The following is a 21,064-nucleotide window of genomic DNA, read 5'->3' as shown; positions in this document are numbered from 1 at the left end:
GCCCAGAAGACAGCGAGGCGCATGCGTCCTGGGGAGGACGCTTCTTTCCCCAGCCTACACCCCACCCCCGGCTCGGAACTAGAGAAGGCGGTGCCTCTTTCCCTGCCCCACTTCCGGCGGAAAGCGGCCTCAACAAGGGAAACTTTATTGTTCCCGGGCGGCGGCGCTTGCGACGATGTCGGTGAATTATGCAGCGGGGCTGTCGCCGTACGCGGATAAGGGCAAGTGCGGGCTGCCCGAGGTGAGGGCCGGGGGGGTCCGCGTCTCTGGAAGACCCCAGGCGGGCAGCGGCCGGGCGGAGCGGGGCATTGTGGGAACAGCAAGAAGCGCAGAGTCTAGACAACGAGAGGGACTTCCCCGGAAGGGGGGGCGGGAAGTAACGCCCCCTGCTTGTCCCGAGTGACACAGACAGACCTGGGACAGGGAAGGAGTGAGGGGACAAGACCCAAACGCTAGGCCGGGCAGTGGGCGCTGTAATACAATGAGGGTGGTGGGGAAGCGACCAAGTGGGCTTGTCAGGGAGAACTTGGAGCTGTGGGAAGGGCAGAATTCTGCGGGACCGGAATTCTGCGCCCGCTTCTGGGGGGCATTCCTGTACCCCACCTGGCTCTCCTCGCTGAGGCTGGGTCAGAGGGACTCCGAGGGTGGGACTATCAGTCTTTATTGTTTCTGAGACGGGGGTGTGTCCGGAGGGTCTCTTTGTAACTCAGGCTTGCCTCGAACTCACAGAGATCCTCATGCCTCTGCCTCCTGAGTGCAGGTATTAAAGGCCTGTGCCACCGTGCCCTGCTAAGAGCCTGTAGACAAATGAGGCCGCATCTTGATGTAAGGGAGAGAGACAGGAGTTATCTAAAGTCAGGGGTCAGGGGTGACGTCACTGGGGTCATGTGAACCACCACCTGATGGAGGCCAAGGAGAGCGGTGCCTTCTGGAACAGCAGGTTGGGAAGCAGACTCAGCGCGTGCTGAGGCCCTGGGATAGGACAGAGCCACGGCCCTTTGCGGCTGGAACTGAGGGATGTTGGGGGGTATGGGGCGACAGAGCGTTGACCCCTGCCACTTGGGAGGCACATGTTGACCGCTCCTGCCCTCTGATCCCCCAGATCTTCGACCCCCCAGAGGAGCTGGAGCGCAAAGTGTGGGAGCTGGCTCGGCTGATGTGGCAGTCCTCCAGCGTGGTCTTCCACACGGGTGCCGGCATCAGCACCGCCTCTGGCATCCCCGACTTCAGGTCGGTGAACAAGGAGGGGACACTGAGGCAGGGCTCTTGCTGATACCTCTGGGGACTAAGGTGAGGTGGGAGAGGGACCTTTCCGTTTTCCTACGCCTCTGGAAGGCCCAGCAGAAACTCCACTTGTCTAATAGCTGCAAGGGATCCTGGAAAATGTACTCTTGGTGTGGCTCAGGCCAGCCCCTGGGTTTTGTAGGGACGGAGTGGCTTTGTTGTCCATAACCTGCTGTGGCTCCCTATGTCCACTGCAGAGCATCCTGGGATACCAAAGCCAGTCCAGACTGGTCCTCAGCCGCAGCTCCCTGAGCTCCCTGCCTTTGTTTACCTCCAGGCCCTGAGCCTCTCAGCCTCCTTCATGAAGACTTCCTCCTCTCTCCATAGAGCCCTTGCCTACCTGGCTGCCAGTGTCTCCCCCACAGATTCCATAACTGAGGCACAAGCAGAGCTGGGCGGCCGCTTGGCCCCCAACACCACCCAGCCTGGGCTGACGTCAGCACTAATGGGGAGAGTCCAGAAAATGAATTTTTAACCTCTGTGCCTGTTTCTCTTCCTCCGTCTGCTCGCTGTCCTCAGGGGTCCCCATGGCGTATGGACCATGGAGGAGCGGGGCCTGGCGCCCAAGTTTGACACCACCTTCGAGAGTGCGCGGCCCTCAAAGACCCACATGGCCCTGGTGCAGCTGGAACGCGTGGGCTTCCTCAGCTTCCTGGTCAGCCAGAACGTGGATGGGCTGCACGTTCGCTCCGGCTTCCCCAGGTCAGATGGGGGCGGGCCGAGGAGTGTGGCGCTGTTGCCTCCCCCTCACGGAACAGGGTGCCTGAGCTCGCAAGCACTGGAAAGAGTTGGGAAGGCTGGAGCCCAGAGCAGGGCAGCACTTGGTCAGCTGGGGGGTTCTAGGCAGAGATCCATCTTCCCAGCCACACCCCAGCCCCTCACGGGGGGCATCTAGGTGGGTGCTCTAAGGCCAAAAGATTTTTTTGAGGGGATGGAGTTTCAAGACAGGGTTCCTCAGTGTGGCCCTGGCTGTCCCTGGAACTCACTCTGTAGACCAGCCTGCCTTCAAACTCACAGAGAGCCGCCTGCCACTGCGTCCCAAGTGCCCAGCTGGCCAACAGGTTTTTGTGGTGGGAAGCAGGTGTTTGTGGGTTGGGGAAGATAGGATCAGCTGTGCCTGCAGCGGCTCCTCTGGCAGGGACAGGCTGGGGCAGCCTCCCCTGAGGTGAGGCTCCAGGAAGGAGAAGCCTGTGGACCTTGTGGGTGAGCAGCCTAGGAAGGCTTTCTGGAGGAGGAGACTGAGCAGCTGGGCCAAGCCTCCGGATTTAGGGTCCTCACTCACATCCTCTTGAGCAGGGACAAGCTGGCGGAGCTTCATGGAAACATGTTTGTAGAGGAGTGTCCCAAGTGTAAGACGTGAGTGTCAAATATCGAGGCTGGGGGGCGGGGCTTTGCCAGGCTTTCCCAGGGTGGGCACCCCTCCCGGTCCTCACCCAAGTCAGCTCAGGGAAGCCAGCCCCAGGGAAGGCCAGATGTCCCCGTATCCCGGGACAGGCAAATAAAAACAGAGCAACAAGGGTTGGTAGGCCAGCAGGCAAACCCTTCCTCCGCAGCCCCCCAAGGGAGGAGCTACTAAATGGGGAGACGCAAGTCATGCCCTTGGAAATGAGGGGTTCTCCTCGCCCTGCCCCTGCTGTGGCTCCCTGTTACATGACAGCAGAGCCTCAGGGTGTTGTTGGCAAGAGCTATGGCCCCTGAGCTCCAGCCCCTGACCCCTCCCCCCTTGGGGTGCTTTTTCAGCCAGAACCTCATTAAGTTGCCCAGGTTAGCCTGGAATTTGCCATCCTCCTGCCTCACCTTCCTGAGGGCTGAGATCACTGGTCTGAGCCATCTTGTCTGGCTCCGTCCCCCCATCCCCCACCCCGGCCCCGCCCCCTCTGTGGATGGCGCAGCTGACGTCAGGCTGTCCCTCCGCTGTGTTCTGGGGCAGGTCTCTCAGAACCTGTGCTTAGCTCCCGGGTCCCCACGTCAGCCTCACTGTGCGGGATAACAGGCCTGCCCCACCTTTTTACAAGGTTCTGGTGACTGAACTCAGAGCGCACGTTAGCATGCCCAGCACTCTGTCTGTCTGTCCCTCGGCTGTTTGGCTTGCTCTGGGGCCCGGGGGTTGAGCCTGGTTACACCACGCCAGTGCCTCGAGAGACGTTAGAAGCCCACACTCTTCCTCCTGTACAGGCAGTACGTGAGAGACACAGTCGTGGGCACCATGGGCCTCAAGGCCACGGGCCGGCTCTGCACCGTGGCCAAGGCGAGGGGCCTTCGGGCCTGCAGGTGAGTGACTCTCCTCACAGCCCACACCTGTCGGGAGGTGAGGGCCCCCTGACCACCTTCCCTGACCTTCCACAGGGGGGAGCTGAGGGACACCATTCTGGACTGGGAGGACTCACTGCCCGACCGCGACCTGACGCTTGCCGACGAGGCCAGCAGGTGGGAATGGGTGGGGACCGGGACGGCTGCATAGACTTCACAGGAGGTCGGACTCAGGGGTGTCCCCCATCACCCACCTCCGTGGGCGAGATGGGTTCAGAGGAAACCCTGAGACACAGGGCGGTGGGAAGGTTTGTTTGCGTTCCTGTTTTCGGGGGTTTTGTGCTAGTGGGGAGAGTACTGAGCTGAGCCTCCTGTGCACTAAGCGAGGACTCTGCAAGGCGCCTGCGGCCTCGTTGGGCTCGGGTGGTTCTAGGCGGGGCTCCACCCTGACCACGCCCCAGCCCCTACCTGGGGGATTCTGGGCGGGGCTCCACCCTGGCCACGCCCTCAGCTTTGGACCCTCCAAGCGGCAGGACCCTTTGCCTTTCTTTTTTGAGATGTCTCAGTGTAGAGGGGGTGGGGGCGTCAGCTCACTAGAGATCTTACCTGCCTTTGCCTCCCGAGCGCTTCTAGACCTGACTGAAAGCGCGGAACTGCTGAACGTCCTGCCTCGGCCTATGGAACACCCAGGACAACAGGCCTGTGCCACCCGGCCTGGTTGCCATTATTTTTTTAAACAATAAATGGATGGTGGGTCAGAGTGGACACGAAGACTGAATCTCGGCTCCCAGATACTTCGATCCCTGCTGGGTGCGCCGAGGGCTGGAGCCTGAGGTGGGCCTGATCCCGCTTTCTGCTTCCGGCTGCAGGGCCGCAGACCTGTCCGTCACCCTGGGCACCTCGCTGCAGATCCGCCCCAGCGGGAACCTGCCCCTCGCCACCAAGCGCCGCGGGGGCCGTCTGGTCATTGTCAACCTGCAGCCCACGAAACACGTAGGTGCCAGCGCCCCGCCCCGCGCCCCTGCGCCTCCCTCGGGGTCCCCGCCCGGCCTGACCGGCCTTCCCTCCGGCAGGACCGCCAGGCCGACCTGCGCATCCACGGCTACGTGGACGAGGTGATGAGCAGGCTCATGAAACACCTGGGGCTAGAGATCCCCGCCTGGAGCGGGCCCTGCGTGCTGCACAAGGCCCTGCCGACCCTGCCGCGCCCGGCGGCGCCCGAGCCCCCCGCACACCTCAACGGCTCCTACAAGCCCGACCCCGACAGCCCCGGACCCCACAAGCCGCCCAAAAGAGTGAAGACGGAGGTCGCCCCCAGCTGACCCGGGCGTGGGGGCGGGAGGTGCGTGGAGGACCACACGTGTTGACGGTTTTAAGTTTATAACCTGGGGGCCTGGGCCCCGGGCTTGCACGGGCCATGCCCCGGCCTTTTTCAGATTTTTCTTTGAGACCAGGGCTCCCGAAGTTGCTCCGGCTGGCCTCGAACTCACGACTGTAGCCCAGGCTAGTCTAGAGCCGTGCCTGCCTCAGCCTCCACAGTAGGCGGGACGGCAGGTGGCACCACCGTGTCCTGCACAGCTCCTTCCTTCCCAGTCTCACTGTGCCCTGGTCCAGGTCTCTCTGGGCAACCTCGGGGCACGGGGAGTCCCACACTTGGAAGAGGCGGTGTCCCGGGATCCACGTGCCTCTCCGTGAGCCACACCCCGCTGTGACTCAGGATGTGCCGGGAGCAGCAGCCACACACTCCACACACCCCTGCTGCCCCCTGCGCGCACCCCCTTTTCTCCCCTCCCACTTGCCCCTCACCCTGACCCCACCTGGACACAGAGCGGCCAGGGACCCATCTATGCATAGGAGAGAGACAAGGGCCCTGGGGTTCTGAGAGCACCCTCGCAATAAATACAGAATCCCTTCCATTTCTTTCCAGTTTTGTTACATTTAGTTACTTCATTTGTGCGTGCATGTGTTCGAGGCATAGGGTCATGTGTGGAGCTCAGTGGACACTTTGAAGGGCTCAGTTCTCTTCTACCGTCCGGCTCCTGGGAATGGAGCTTAGGGCATCGAGCGTGGCCGCAAGCACCCTGACCAGCTGAGTGCTCCGGCAGCCCCACCTGAAAGCCTTAGGCTGCCCACCCGGCCCCCACACGGGGTCCTGGAGGACCTGAGCGCTCAGTCTTTGGGGGCAGGACCCGGAGAAACAGCCAGGTGCTAGGGATGGGAGCTCCTAGTTGAGATAATCCGGTGATGGCTAGTGAGGTGGGGCCGGGCACGCGCCCAATCAGGAGCACCACATCGGCTCTGCCCAGTCAGCGCAGGGCAGAGAATCATGATTCCCCCCCGCGAGTGGCAGTGGCGCCACTCACTCCCCACCCCCACTTCCCCACTTGTATGGTGCAGGGACGCCTCAGAGATCTTGTTCACTATGAAGGCATCTTCATAATCCAAATCCTCACCTGGACCGGAAAGTCCCCTCCCCAGTCCTGAGAGACAGTGTGAACCCACAAAGTCTGCATGCAGCCGGCACGGCACACCCTGGACACGGCCATCGGTGCCAGGGCAGAGGTCAGGTTTGCAGGTCATGCTTCCTGGGCCTCTGGGTCCTCTCCCGGAAACTCGGGCCCCACCAGGCACCCAACCCTGTTTCCACACCTCCCGCTGCCGCCCAGCCGGAAATTCGCTCTTCTTCCTTGGGAAAAGCTGGGCAGGCCAGGCTGAATCCGGGTCAAACGTTCTGCTTCCCTCTGGAACAGCTAGACCCGCAGAGGGAGGGCTGCGAGCCGACTCCCAATCTTAGCTGGGGTGTGGAAGCGAGTTTTCCACTGTATACAAGTGGCAAAGGCCGCGGCGTCACAGCCCTTCAGCTACGCTGCTGTGCCAGGATGGAGGCCCTTAGGTCTAGCGGCTGCTTGTGGGGGTCAGTGGAGCGGGCTTCAGCAGTGACAGAGGCAAGGAAGCTAAAACCGGGTCCAGGGAAGGATCCTTTGGGGAAGAGGGGAGCCCTTCTTTCCTCAGACGCCCGTGGTGGAAGGCTGAAGAGAGCAGGTTTATTTCCTGAATCGGGGACGTTATAAGCCGTGGGCAGTGGGAGGTTTCCGGGAGAGTGGGTCTGATTTGCTGGGGCGAGGAGTGCCAGGCACACTTCATCTACACGCGGCAGTACAGTCCTACCATAGCAGAAGACAGCACTTCCTTATCCTGTGGGCGTGGGGGTTGGGAGAACTCCTGCTACCGCAGTTAGAGGTATGGGAAAAGGTCATTGGTTGAAAGTTAAGATCTCATTAGCATATCGTGGAATCCCAGGAATTCCCGATGACTGCTGAACAGGGTCTAATGGAAGAAAGGGAGTTGAGCCTGTTTTTTCCCTAAGGACAAGTGACAGCAGGCTTTCCCGACGTCAGGCCAAACACACTGGAGAGAAGCCTTCCGGGTCACCACTCCACAGACACGGGCCATCACACACAATGTAAGGAGTGTGGGAGGCCATTCATCAGCCATCCCTCAACTTTTCCAAGACAGGATAGTATGCGCTGAATGTCAACAGTGCAGGAAAGCCTGCATTCATGTGCCGTCTTTACCAAGACAGGAAAGGGCACCAGAAAGAAACACAGATGTCAGCTGTGTGGGAAAGCCTTCAGGTAAAGTCCACACAGGAAAGCAGCCCTGTGAGTGTCAGCAACCGTGGGGAGAGGTTCAGTTAGCCAGTATCCTGTAACTGGTCTTTGATACCTTGTGTGAGAGAGAGACCCCTGAATCTAATTTCCTCTCTTATTGTTTCTTCTTTGAGCATGACTACTAACAGACCACAACCAATGGCCGCCGTTCTGGGACCACCAACCCCACCTCCACAGGGTATGCATTTATATACCCTCTGAAAAGTTCCCAGAATTCCAAATGTCACACAATTGCAGAAACTATCTGCAGCTGGCAAAACCACCCCTTGCTAGAGCACGAGGCAAATCATAGTCAGCTGCTACCGTCAAAGAAGCCCCATATCCCCACACTTGGGATTTAAATGAAAACACCTTCTTAGAATATGTGTCTTTTAAAGTAACCAAAAAAGTATTTCCTTTATGTGTGGGGGTGCTTTACTGTATCTGTTAACGCCTCGTGTTAACAGGGCCAGAAAGGGGCATCAGATCCTCCGGAACTGGAGTTACAAATGGCTGAGAGCCACCATGTGCTGGGATCTGAACCCAAGGCCTCTGCAAAAGCAACAAGTAACTGGTGAACCATCTCTCCTGTGTGCACACACCACCACCATTTTTCAGATAGGGTCTCATGTAGCCCAGGCTAGCCTTTGCTACATAGTGAGATACATGAGCATTTGTCTGAATCATAGAATAGTAATCAGAGCTGTGTAGATGTCTCCGTGGGCAAAGTTCTTGTGCAAGCATGAGAACATGAGCGCTGATCCCCAGCGACTTAAGTAAAAGCCAGCTGAGGCTGTGAACGTCTGTAACCCCAGCGCCGGCTGGACAGAGACAGGAGGATTCCCTGAGGCTCAGTGGACAGTCAGCCTGAGGGAAGCCATGACATCCAGGTTCAGGCAAAGACCCTGTCTCAAAAACTGAAGAGGGGCTACGGAGATGGCTCAGTGGGTAAGGGGGCTTGCTACACAAGTGTGAGGACCCCGCACCACATGTGGCCTGTGGCCCTTTGACCCCAGCGCTGTGGGAGTGGAGACAGGAGGATTGCTGGGACTTGCTGGCTGCCAGCTTACCCTAGGTGCATCAAAGGAATAAGGCTGGGTGGACCGATCAGGACGCCAGCGTCCTTCTCAGCTCTCCATGCATGCGCAAGTGCATGCCCTTCCCGTGCAGACGTGTGAGCATACATGAACACACAAAAGGTGAAGGATAGACCAGAGCACCGTTGTTGGCTCTGGTCTCCGTGTGTTCACATATGCACGTCCTCACAGGAACACATGACTGGGGCTGGGATTTCCCTTCCCGGGGCCCCCTCCTCAGATGCTTATGAAGTCCCCCCTGAGCACAGTGACTGCAGGATGGGATCCAGAGCAAGATGTTTGGGACTTTGTCCTGACTGTGCCGTTATGTAAGCACTTGAACAGATGCTGTGTAGTCAGTGTTAGGATACATGCATCGGCTGGGGAGATTGCCCAATGGTTAGAGCACACAGAGCCAAAGCCCTCTTCCAGCCTCAGTGGACAATAGGCATACAAGTGGCACACAGACATTCATGCAGGCAAAACTCCCATGCACATAAGATAAAATAAAATAACAAATAAACTGTCATTAAAAGAAACAACCACTGGGGGCTGGAGAGACAGCTCAGCAGTTAAGAGCACTTCCAGAGGTGCTGCGCTTCCAGAGGTCCTGAGTTCAACTCTCTGTCTGTAGCGTCAGTTCCAGAGGGTCTGACACCCTCACACAAACACACACGTAGGCAAAATACCAATGTACCTGAACTGAAAATAAATTTTTATAAAACAACTATTAAGAGAAAATTTTAGTTTTTTTAAGAATGTTTTTAAAGACTAATAAATTTGTCTACATCAACACACACATAAACCACACCAACCTTATAGTCCAAAATCTAAAGTAAACGCAGTATAGCTGATAGCTGGCATGGTACAGAACAGGATGTTTATTAACTTTTTCATCAGAAGCGTAACAAGAGATTAAAGCCCTCTGACTCTGTACTGTGGCTTTGGCACGTTAGAGGCAACAGCAGGGTTGAGCTGGGTTGGGCTTGCTGGCAGAACGGTCATCCAGCAAGGGTGACAGGCCCTGGCTTTGATCCCCAGCACCCCCAAAATGAAAGAACAAGAGAAAATGAAGATGGTGCCATAGTCATAATTGAAAAGAGCTGGAGAGATGGCCCAGAGGTAAAGGGTGACCACTGCTCTTATGGTGGACCTAGATCATTCCCAGCAGCCACAAGAGGTGGCTTACACCCATCAGGTCTGTGGGCTCTGACCCCTCTGGCCTCCAAAGGCCATGACACTCATGTGCACAAACCCAAGCAGACACACATATAACTACAAATGAAATAAAACTTTTTTTTTTTAATAAATTGAGAAGGCCAGGTGTGTTTTGTGCATGTGCATAATTCCAGAACTTGGGAGGCAGAGGTATGGGGATGGATGGAGGTAGGGGGTGGACTGAAGCGTGAGTCTCCTTCAGCTACATAGTGGGATCCTCCCTCAAGGAGCTTGTGAGGGATTTCTGCCTCCTCAGAGGGCTCACAAAGAGAATAGATGAGGTGACACAGCTAAGGTTTTTCCAGGTCCTCCAAGGAAGAGGGATGTGCCTTTTTCCCACTCACCAGAGGATGCTTCTTAGGAGCATGATGTTCTATGTGGGTTGAGGCCATGCTCTGGGGCTTTGCTTATCCAGCACCCCACCACCAGGTCACACTCCAGCAGTGGCCCCTTGCAGGTGCTTTCTAGCATGATTTTTCACATGTCCTCGAAGGGATGGAATAGAGTGAGGGCTTTGCCACACTGCTGGCATTCATAGGCTCTCTCCCCGGTGCGTGTCCTCATGTGGATGCTGAGGGATTCGGAAAAGCCAAAGGCCCTCCCCCACCGTGCACATGTGTGTGGCTTTGGCGAGCGGTGCATCTTCAGGTGCCTTTGGAAGTAGGCACGAGAGCTGAAGGTTTTCCCACACGGCTCACATAGCAGGGACTGGTACCCAGTGTGCGTCGAAGACTCGGGATACCTGAAGGCTCTGCCGCACTCCTTGTATCTATAGGGCTTCTCCTTACTGTGTGGCCTTCCATGCTCCCTGAGGGATGAGTAGCAAGAGAAGGCTTGCCCACAGTGTGGACAACACAGCGTGGCTTCTCTCCAGTGTGTGTCCTTGTGTGATCACAGAAGTGGGAGGGGGACCTCAAGGCTTTCCCACACACCTCACATGTGAGAGACCAAAGAATTAAAAATTAGTGGGTATTGGTTTATAAGCCTGAACAAAGGCCAGCCAAATGGAGACATGTCCAGCCACCTTCAGGGAGGAACCAGCTTACTGCATTCTTTTCCTGACCACTAGAGATACAGTTACTAGGAAACCAGCCCAGATGGTCTTGATGCCTAAAGTAAACCAATCATTTCAAATGTCAATTTCCCTTACCCAATCATTTCAAATGTCAATTTCCCTTACCCAATCATTTCAAATGTCAATTTCCCTTACCCAATCATGTAACGCCAAGGCATGTAACTCCCTGCTTGTGGTTTTGCCTTTTAAAAAACTTGTTCCCCTAAACCCAGGGGCTGCATTCCTCCTATCAACCAGGGAGAATGCTTCGATCTAGGCTCGACCTTGTAATAAAAAGATCCTGATGTGTTTTGCAGTGGAGTTGATTCCTGGTGGGTTTAGGGGGTCTCAGGAACTGGGTATAACACATGCATGGCTTTTCTCTGCTCTGTGTTCCTTCATGGAGGAGGAACAAGAGAAAAACATCCCATGTTTCATACATTCCAAAATCTATGTCCTACTAGAACTCTGTATGCTTTTCTCGGGTTCCTTCCCAGAGTCTTCACACTTGTGGGCACTCTCCACAATGCCAGTGTCCAGCTGAGGGCTTTGGCATGAGGGGCAAGAGAAGGCTTTCCACAGTTCTCACCAGGCTGTGACCTGTGTCTTGTGAGGGGCATTTTCTGGTTCTCAGAGGCTCTCCAGAGCCTTGTGCCATCACTGGCTCCACCTTCAGTTGGGACACTACAGAACACAGCAGGACCCTCCCTGGCCAGAGCCACCTTTATCTTCACACTCTGTTTACCACAGGACTGCCAAAGCAGGAAGAACGGTTAAGGAGTCATCAGAGATCACAAATGACTTTAATTCAATGAATAGGTTCCCCCACACACATAGTCATGTGTTTGAATGTTTGACCATAGGGAGAGGGAGTGGCACTACTAGGTGTGGCCTTGTGGGAGGAAGTGTGTCACTGGAGGTGGGTCGAGGTCTCCAATGCTCAAGCTAGGCCTAGTGTGACAGTCTTTTCTGCTGCCTGCCGGTCAAGATGTAGAACTCTCAGCTCCTCCAGCACCATGTCGGCCTGCATGCTTCCATTTTCCTGCCATGATGCTAATGCACTAAACCTCTGAAACTGTAAGCCAGCCCCAATTAAGTGTTTCCCTGTGTAAGAGTTGCCGTACCCGGGCTGGAGAGATGGCTCAGAGGTTAAGAGCACTGTCTACACTTCCAGAGGTCCCGAGTTCAGTTCCCAGTAACCATATGGTGGCTCACAGCCATCTATACTGGGCTCTGATGCCCTCTTCTGGCCTGCAGGTGTACATGCAGATAGAGCATTCATACATAAAATAAATAAATAAATCTAAAAAAAATAGTTGCTGTGGTCATGGTGTCTTTTCACAGCAATAAAACTGAGACATTGTGTCTCAGGGAAAAACAAAACAAAACTTGCATTGTGTGGAGATGACTTAGTGGGTAAAGACACTGCCTATCCTGCTGGCTGATGTGAGTTCAATACTTGAAGACACATAGTTAGTTAGTGTGCTGAGACAGAATCTCACTCTGTAGACTAGGCTGGCCTCAAACTCTCAGACATCTTCCTGCCTCAGTTTCTTTGGGCACTGGAGTTAGGGGAGGGTGTAGCATGCCTGGCCTCATGACATCACATTTTGAATATGTCAAAAAATTAACTGGCATTCACTGGTGTCCACATGATCTGGTGCTCTAGAACCATGCCCACAGATACATCCAGAAGTGAGTTTTAGAGATGTCTAGTTGTGACTTAATCTGATCAGCTGAACAGCACTAACCATCACATCTGCACTAACCATCAAGCCCACACTTGCCCTCACATCTGGAATTCACTCAGTTCTACTAAGATTATATGAATCTGCATGTGTGGAGGGGAGATATCAGCTGGAGTCTTCCTCAGTCACACTCCACTTCCGAACCCTGCATAAGCAGACTGGACAGCAAGCCACCATGCCAGCTTTCTACACCGATACTAGGGATTCAAACTCAGGCCTTTGCTGTAGCCCAAAAACTAAGATCTCCCCACCTCTGCCTGGGGTGCTTTCACCTCAGATGCTTCTGCTGGCCCTGACACCCGTCTGCAGAGCATTCACCATCACCGCTTGAGAGTCTGATGGTGTCACCATTGGTTCCTTTGTTCTCTATGAGATACTTCGGAGGGTTGGGCAAACTGCTGTCACCTTGGCTGCAGGGATCTGAAATAGTGCCAATGCCATCTTGACCAAAAATGGCAAAATGAGGAAAGACGGATGATAGGAAAGCCCTTGACTAGCACAGCATGTGTGGGGCTCTCAGTTCAATCTCTAGTACAGAAAGCTAGGAAGAAAGAAAAGATGAGAAGGAAAGGAGGGAAAGAACAAAGGGAGGAGAGGGGAGAAGACAATGGATGTAGCTTGATTTGGCTACTTTGTGGGTCCTTCTTTTTCCCACCCTTTATCCCCCCTGGCTTCACCCCCTTTTACTAGATAGGAGAGAAAGAAGAATAGAGGGAAGACAGACACACACACACACAGATTCTTGAATCTAATTTTTCTTCCTGCTCCTTCTTTGAACACGACTCCTAACAAACCAAAATCAACCCTCCTGGAATGAACAACCATCTATTTATTGGCACCCTCACATTTATATACCCTCTGAAAAGTTCCCAGAATATCAGATGTCACACAATTGCAGAAACTATCTACAGCTGGCAAAACCACGCCTCTGCTACAGCACCAGGTAAATCATAGCCAGCTGCTGTGAGCAATCTGAAGCAGCTCATATCCAACACCTGAGATTTAAGAAAAACCATAATATTTCTGTGGTTTTTTTTTTAAGATTTATTTGTTGGTTTTATTACATATACAATGTTCTACCTGCATGTACACCTTCACACCAGAAGAGGGCACCAGATCTCATTACAGATGGCTGTGAGCCAGGACCTCTGGAAGAGCAGCCAGTGTTCTTAACCTCTGAGCCATCTCTCTGGCCCCCCTATTTCTGTGTTTTTTTGTTTTGTTTTGTTTTTTTAGTTCCAGAATTCTCACTACAGATGGGGAGAGGAAGGGTGTGGCCAATAAGGGACCTTGCATTGGTAGAATGCCCACACAGGCAAAACCTAGCGAACATGGAGACCGCAGATGAAGAAAGATCAAGTGTTGGGCCTGGGAAGTCAAAGCAACCTGTAAGGTGCTTGTCCCTCCACCATGAGGGCGAGTTCAGTCCCAGCACAGGGAAAGGACACAGGAGTATCCCTAGGGATTGCTGGCCCTGCCCCAGAAACAAGGTGGGGAACATTAAGAAAAGGGTTGCTGTTGCTCATTAGGGGCTCATTAGGGGCTGGGGATGAGGGAAGATGAGGGGTGAAAACAGCCAGAGCTCAGTATAGGCCTGAGCAGAGATGGGATGGAGGAAGACAGAATCCCGACCTCTGGCCTCCACACGCACATACACAAAACACATATAAATCCTTGACTTCAGTCAGACTTGCCACCTTTAATCCCAGCACTCAGGCAGATCTCTGTGAGTTCAAGGCCAGCCTGGTTTATACAGAGGGACCCTGTCTCAAAAAATAGTATCCATTAAAAAGCACAGTAAAACATCCCCTGGTTCTTCTTTCTTTCTTCTTGTTTATTATTTTTACAGCCTACACGCCAGAAGACAGCACCAGATCTCACTATAGATGGTTGTGAGCCACCATGTGGTTGCTGGGAATTGAACTCAGGACCATCTAGAAGAACAGCCAGCGCTCTGAACCTCTGAGCCATCTCTCTAGCCCTGGTCCTTATTTCTTAGAGAGCCTTTGCACTCTGTGCTGTAGGATGCTGGCCAGACTCTTTTCAAATGGATTCCAAATTTTAAAAAAGATTAATTGAAGTAAGCGCACGCGCGCATGAAAATGGACTCGGGTGGCTAAGGAGGGCAGAAGATGTCGCTGGATCTAGAACTGGAGTTCCAGGAAGCTCTGGCCACCTGTGGTTTCTGGAACCTAAAGTCAGCTCCTGTGCAGAACAGTCGGTGTCATCCCCGCACTCAGGAGGTGGAGGCAGAGGGATTAGTGTTTGTGAACCGTATGAGCTACACAGTAGGACCCTTCCAAGACGCAAAGGCCACACCCTGCACTATTTGGCTTTTAGGGTAATTTAAACCGCAGGGGAGCTGGAGCCTGGGTGAGACACTCTGGGTTTTCAGGGCTCGATGTCGATAAAGCGCGTGGGCCCAAGGTCCGCCGAGCACAAAGCCGGGGTCACCAGAGCCCGCAGGGTCCCTGGTGCTCGCTGACCCGCCAGCCTTAGCAGCAAGTGGCAGGTCGCGGAGAGACAATGTGGAAAAGTGGTGGTGCGTCCTACCGAGAACCCGGGGTTCCCTCTGTCTCCACACACGCACACTAGACATAGTTAAGGTCTTGTGTCTGTGCAGAATTGGCACCTGGACCACGGGAGAGCCCCAAATCGAGCGGCTCACGGGCCCTCGGATGTGGTGACAAACCGTTTTGGCAGAATTCGCCCACATCCTGCCCCGAACTTTGCTACATCTTTGCTCTGAGGGGCACGTAAAAAAGCGTGACTCCAGAGGTCTCTCCTTCCACCCTGTGGGTGTCGGGGCCCGAACTCAGTTCATCACGCTTGGCGGCAAATCCACCGAGCCCTTCTACAGGCCTTTAGTTTTCTATATTTACTTATTTGCATGCTTCCTGAGGGAGCACCAAGCCACATTCCCAGACCTTCCTTACAACCTTCCAACACCGACTGCCTGTGCCTCTGCGGCCTAGGTGCAGCGCTGACGCGCACGCGCAGCTTAGTGGGCTCCTGGTTCCCAGGGAAACAGCGCCGCGTCGCGTCCCTCGTAGCTCGGCGGAGGCCCACACAGCTTGTCCTCCGCGGCGGCTAATCCTACCTAGTACCCTAACCAAGCTCACGACCTCCCACAAACTCAAATAACCACGCTTTATGCCCAAACCCGCCTGACCCACTCCCCAAACTACCGGAAACCCTTTCCTGCCCTTTGACCTCCTCATCGACCTTTAACTTTTTGGACCACAGGCGACGCCATCTTGACACAGTGGTAGCCGCGCATTCACGGCTCAGGACACGTGGGGAGGAAGAGGATTGTTTGGGGGTCAAAAGCCCGGTTGCCACAGCGACGAAGGCTGAGGCGGCCAAGCACTACGTTTCCGCTCCCAGCTCTCTTCTGCTCGAAGTTCACAACCAGTTCCGGTCATCCTCCGCATCCTGTTCCGGTTCCAGCCGACTTCCGGTTTTCCGTACAAAGGACTTCCGTTGGTCTGGGCTTTGGGACTGGTGGACTGCTGGAGGTGGGCAGGCGCGTTCGGCCCGCCGCTCGCCGACCCCAGCACCGCTAGTTCCGCCTCTGCTCCAAGCTGATTGGATAGAGACGCTCCTTTGACAGCTCATCCAAGCAAAATGGCTGGTGGGCGGGGTTTCTCCTTTGCCCCGCCCCGGGGCGTGGCTACGGCAGAAGGCCCCAGTGAGGCCTTTTCCGGCTGCCCGAATGCCCTAGTCGCCGCCACCGCCGATGTGCCTGTCCTTCGGCTCGGCAAGGGACTGACGCCCCGGGTTGGAGTCCCGGGTGGTGGGAGGTTGAGCATTGAGCCCCGCGGGGGTTCAGACTGACTTCATGTCCTGCGGCTCTCGTGGCCACACACGTACACAAAATGGACTGAGGCTGGCGAGAGGCTCCGCGGTTAGAGCACTGCCTGCCCTTGCAGAGGGCGGGGTTCGATTCTCCGCACCCCGGTGACTCACACGCGCCTGTAACTGCAGCTCCAGGGACCTGAGCTCCCTTCTGGCCGACACGAGCACCGCATGCACGCGGTGCGCAGACACAAATGAAACAAAGCTTTGACCTAGCCCTCCCTTGCTACGACCTTCCCTTGAAAGCACACGTTACGATCAACGCGGGGCATCGTTCCTCCTTAGTTTTCACTTTGTTTCCTCATTTTTAATTTTATTTTCTGTTCCTTTGAGACAAGGTCTTACCAGGTAGACCGAGCAGGCCTCGAACTCAGAGAGTCCCTGTCCGGAGCGTGACCAGCAACGCCAGCCGCCTCCTCGCCCCCCGCCCACCCTCCAGCCAGCGCCAGGCACCCACTCTTCTCCTTCCACGTCTGCAAGCCTGTGGGGCCCGGCTCCGCCCAGCAGATGGCGCCCGCGCTCGCTGGCCTGAGCTCGGGAGGAACCCTGCATGGCTTCCAGAAGGAAAAGCCTCTACCTCCTGTCGGTGACAACTGGGGTCACCCTGCACCAGACGCCCCAACGTGCTCGCGTGTCTCCAGCAAATATTCTATCAACGTCTGCGCCCCAGACTGACGGGGGGGGCAGGAGGGAGAAAACCGAGCACGGAAAATTGTGTGTGTGTCCTGCTCTCCTGCCTTTTGGGAACCCAGCTACAGTTATTCCCAGAAGCTGACTCCTGAGGATCACAAAGTCCACGCGCATTTGTATATAAAAATAAATTTTAAAATAAAAAGGGCTGGGCATGGTGGTGCAGAGGCAAGAGGATTTCTGTGAATTAATACCCGGCTGGGCTGCAAACAGATCGAGTTCCAGGACGGCCAGGACTACACAGAGAAAAGCCGTCAGGAAAAAAAACCAACCAAACCAAACCAAATCAAAACCTCGAATAAGTAAGTAAAGAAATAACACAAATTAAAAAAGAAAGAGAGAGAGAGAAAGAAAAAGAAAAAAAGACAGGAAGGAAGAATACAGTGGGGTAGAAGCTGGAGAGATGGCTCAGCGGTTAAGAGCACTGGCTGCTTTTCCAGAGGTGCTGAGTTCAAATCCCAGCACCCACACGGTGGCTCACAGCCATCTATAGTGAGATCTCGTACTTGCTTCTGTCGTGTGGATGTATATGCAGACAGGATACTATGCATAATAAGTAAAAATATCTTTCTAAAAAAAATACAATGAAATTAAATAAGTAAAATAAATGAAGTAAAATCAATAAAAGAAAACACAATAGATAATAATATAACAAAGGTTCTGGAGGGAACCAGAGCACTTAGGTGCGCTTCCGGCTCCGGAGCACGCAGTGCGTTCCCAGCACTCCGGTTTCCAGCTGCACCGTGTTAGATGCTCTTCTGGCCTCGGCAGACAGCTGCACTCTCAGGCACACACCCCGAGCAAACACACACACAATTAAAAACGATTAAATCAACATTTAAAAGTAAGGTGTAGGAGGCGGTACCGCACTCCTTTAATTCCAGCACTCAGGAAGCAGAGGCAGGAAAATCCCTGAGTTCGAAGCCGGCCTGATCTACAGAGTGAGTTCCAGGACACTCAAGGCTACACAGAGAAAAGAGAGAGAAAGAAAGCTTGAAGTAAAACAATAACAAAGCAAATAAAACAAATTAATTGTACATCATATACAAGGCCCTGATTCTGTAGGACGAAAAAAATGGGAGTTTTAAAAAATTTATTATTATCATCGCGGATGATTTGAGACAGGAGTTCACTATGTAGTCCTGGCTGGACCTGAACTCACAGAGATTGCCCAGGCTCTGCCTCCCAAGAGTGTGGGGATTAAAGGCCTCGCCACCAAAACTGGCAAAGGAAACCTTAATTTTCAGACATGGACGGTAGCCATGATTGAATATTTTTGTCTCGTGAGCTGAGGTGGTGACATCATCTCAAGTAAATTACTTGTCAAGCTCGTAATACGCATGACCACCAGAGGGCGCGAGAGACCGCCTCCTTCAGCTTACAGACCCGGCGCAGGCCTCTGGGAATAAAGATCGAGTCCCACTGATCCCATTCGGTCACAGTCCTGGCTGAAAGGAATAGTGATGCCTTGCGCACAGACCTAGCATGTAAAAGTCCTGGGCTCAGAAGCAGAGCAGGACCAGGAAAGAAACTGAAATATAAACGTCACTGGGTGCGGTGGCGGACGCCTGGAAGCCGGCACTCAGGACGGCAGAGGCAGGCGGATCTCTGTGAGTTTGAGGCCAGCCTGGTCTACCAAGGATGTCCAAGACAGCCATAGCTACACAGAGGAACTGTGTCTCGAAGAGCCAAAGGGGCTGGAATATATGTGTGTGTGTGTGTCTATATGTGTGTGGGCGCGCATATATATATATATTATATATATATATATATATATATACATTCACACATGTAGCCTTTTTCCATTCTTTTTGGTTTTTTTTTAGATATATATTTATGTATTATGTATACAGTATTCTGCCTGCCTGTGTGCTTGAGAACTGGAAGGGGGCTCCAGATCTCGGTGTAGATGGTTGTGAGCCACCATGTGCAACCAGGTGGATGCTGGGAATTGAACTCAGAACCTCCGGAAGAACAGCCAGTGCTCTTAACCTCTGAGCTGTCTCTTCAGGCCCCTCTCTTAGGTTCGTGGCCGCTGTGTCGTTGCTAGTGCCAAGCACCCGTCGCCATGCCTCAGAAAACTGAGGAAATCAAGGCCTTTCTGCTCACAGCCCTGCGGAAGGATGCCCAATCTGCCAAGATCAAGAAGAACGAGGATGGTGAAGTCCAAGGTTTGCTGCAGCAGGCACACCTGCTCATCACAGCTGAGAAGGCAGAGAAGCTCAAGCGGTCCCTGCCCCTGGTTTGACAGTGAAGGAGCTGAAATGAGCCAATCATCTGGAAAGGGGGGGAGGGGCAGAGCTAACAGTACAGATGCTCCCACAGAGGACCCAGGCTCCAGTCCCAGCACCCACATGCCACCTCCAGTTACAGGGAATCCAATACCCTCTTCTGGCTTCTTAGATTCCAGGCACACATGGTGACATGCATGAAGAGCAAACATTTTTTTTTTGCTTTTCTGTTTTTTCCAGACAGGGTTCCTCTGTGTAGCCCTGGCTGTCCTGGAACTCATCTATAGCCCAGGCTGGCCTCGAAGTCACAGAGATCCACCACCTCCACTTGGTTTTAAAATATCTTTTTTTAAGCTGACAGTGGTGGTGCACTCCTTTAATCCCAGCACTCGGGGGCAGAGGCAAGCAGATCTCTGTGAGTTCAAGGCCAGCCTGGTCTACCGAGTGAGTTCCAGGACAGCCAAGGCTAAAACAGAGAAACCCTGTTTTGAAAAACAAAACAAAAATTAAATTAAAATATTGTTTAAGGATTGATTGATTGATTTTAAGAGTGTTCTAGCTGCATGTACACCTGCAGGCCAGAAGAGGGCATCAGATCACATCATAGATAGTTGTGAGCCATCATGTTGGTCCTGGGAATTGAACCCAGGTCCTCTGGAAGGACAGCCAGTGTTCCTAACTGCTGAGCCATCTTTCTAGCCCCTTAAAATATTTTCTTAATGAGGGGAACATTACTGTGACAGAGGCCGAATTGAGCTACAATTATTTATTCACATGGTTGGGGGTCAGGGCCCACCTCCTGGGAATTCTCACTTATACTGTGTGGGATTCAGGGATCAAGGTCAAGCAATCCAGCTTGGCAGCAATCGCCTTCACCCACTGAGCCCTCTCACGACCCTCTCTTCCCTACGGAAACCAGGCTAGCCCCAAACTCAACGATTACCTCCCGCCTGTGTCCAGAGGGCTGAGATCACAGACCCCGTGGTTTCATTCTCCATCCCTCATGCAGTCTGGAAGGCTGCGGTGCTGAGAGTAAGGCGGTCCAGAGACGCCGCGCCAACCTGGGCCACCCTCAGCTCACTCCAGGAATTAGCTGTGTAGCCCAGGATGACCTTGACTCTTAACTCTCCTGCCTCCAAGCCTCCCCTACCCCTGTACTGGGGTGATGAGCATGTCTGATTTAATCAGTGCTGAGGATAGAGCTCAGGGCACGTGCAGGCCAGCAGGGCTGAGTCCTGATCTTCCTGTCTCGGCTTGCAGAGGAGCCAGGCCTAGCCTGGATCACATAGCAGGTCACTGTCACCTCACAGGAGACTCATTTCTCACGGGAACTTTTGGGGTTCTCAAGTTCCTGCCCTCCAGTTTGTCTGCGCACCCCAGACATGAGTTGTTGATTCCAAAGCCGAGCACCCAGATTTTATTTATTATCTTTGAATTAATATTTTTAAAGAGTTATTTATTATGTATATAATAGTGTATGTATAACAATGTTGTGTCTGCATGTCCACCTGCACCCCAGCAGAGGGCACCAGATCTCACTATAGATGTTTGTGGGCCACCGTGTGCTGGGAATTGAACTCAGGTCGTCTGGAAGAGCAGCCAATGCTCTTAACCTCTGAGCCATCTCTCCAGCCCCTGAATTAAAAGTATGCATTTATTTTATGCGGTCTGATGTTTTGCCTGCAGGTATGTGTGTGCACAGTGAGGCCAGACCTGGGGGCGACAGATCCCCTGGAACTGGAGTTACAGGGAGGTGTGACTCGAACCCAGGTTTTCTAAAACGGCAGTGGGTACTCCCTCCATCTCAGCCAGATTTGAAAGATAATTATCTGGTGTGCGTGTGTGTGCGTCTGTGTGTACGAACACCGCGCGTGGGAACGAGTGGGTTCGCCGTGCACCCTGCGGGTTCCAAGGATCAAAAGGCTAGGCCGCAATCACCTCCACCTGCTGACCCCGCTCGGCCGCCCCAGCCCTCCCAGCTCCCAAACCACCGCACCGGGAACTC

At 53.9% G+C, this 21,064-nt stretch overlaps 2 protein-coding genes across 5 annotated transcripts; both read left to right on the top strand.

Moving 5' to 3' along the window:
• The first annotated feature begins 81 nt into the window (after nt 1–81).
• Sirt6 (sirtuin 6) lies at nt 82–5,450 on the top strand. Of its 4 annotated transcripts, none has more exons than XM_021636871.2 (8): nt 82–241; nt 1,103–1,230; nt 1,804–1,986; nt 2,581–2,640; nt 3,460–3,555; nt 3,631–3,711; nt 4,404–4,527; nt 4,608–5,450. In XM_021636871.2, exons 1-8 carry the CDS (start codon nt 176–178, stop codon nt 4,854–4,856), a joined length of 987 nt encoding a protein of 328 aa, XP_021492546.1. In that variant the 5' UTR covers nt 82–175; the 3' UTR covers nt 4,857–5,450. The 4 variants fall into 4 exon arrangements, with proteins under 4 accessions (XP_021492546.1, XP_060227200.1, XP_060227201.1 ...); XM_060371217.1 differs by having other exon boundaries at nt 114–221; XM_060371218.1 differs by lacking the exon at nt 82–241 and adding an exon at nt 399–760.
• Nucleotides 5,451–15,768: 10,318 nt separating this feature from the next.
• LOC132648777 (large ribosomal subunit protein eL38-like) lies at nt 15,769–20,687 on the top strand. Its single transcript, XM_060371200.1, has 2 exons — nt 15,769–17,130; nt 18,840–20,687. Exon 2 carries the CDS (start codon nt 18,897–18,899, stop codon nt 19,074–19,076), a length of 180 nt encoding a protein of 59 aa, XP_060227183.1. The 5' UTR covers nt 15,769–17,130; nt 18,840–18,896; the 3' UTR covers nt 19,077–20,687.
• Nucleotides 20,688–21,064: the final 377 nt, after the last annotated feature.

This window comes from Meriones unguiculatus, chromosome 17 (assembly GCF_030254825.1).
Source record: "Meriones unguiculatus strain TT.TT164.6M chromosome 17, Bangor_MerUng_6.1, whole genome shotgun sequence".
In the NCBI taxonomy this organism is placed as follows: Eukaryota; Metazoa; Chordata; class Mammalia; order Rodentia; family Muridae; genus Meriones; species Meriones unguiculatus.
The sequence above is the reverse complement of the archived record's forward strand: the minus strand, read 5'-3'. Positions and strand labels throughout refer to the sequence as shown.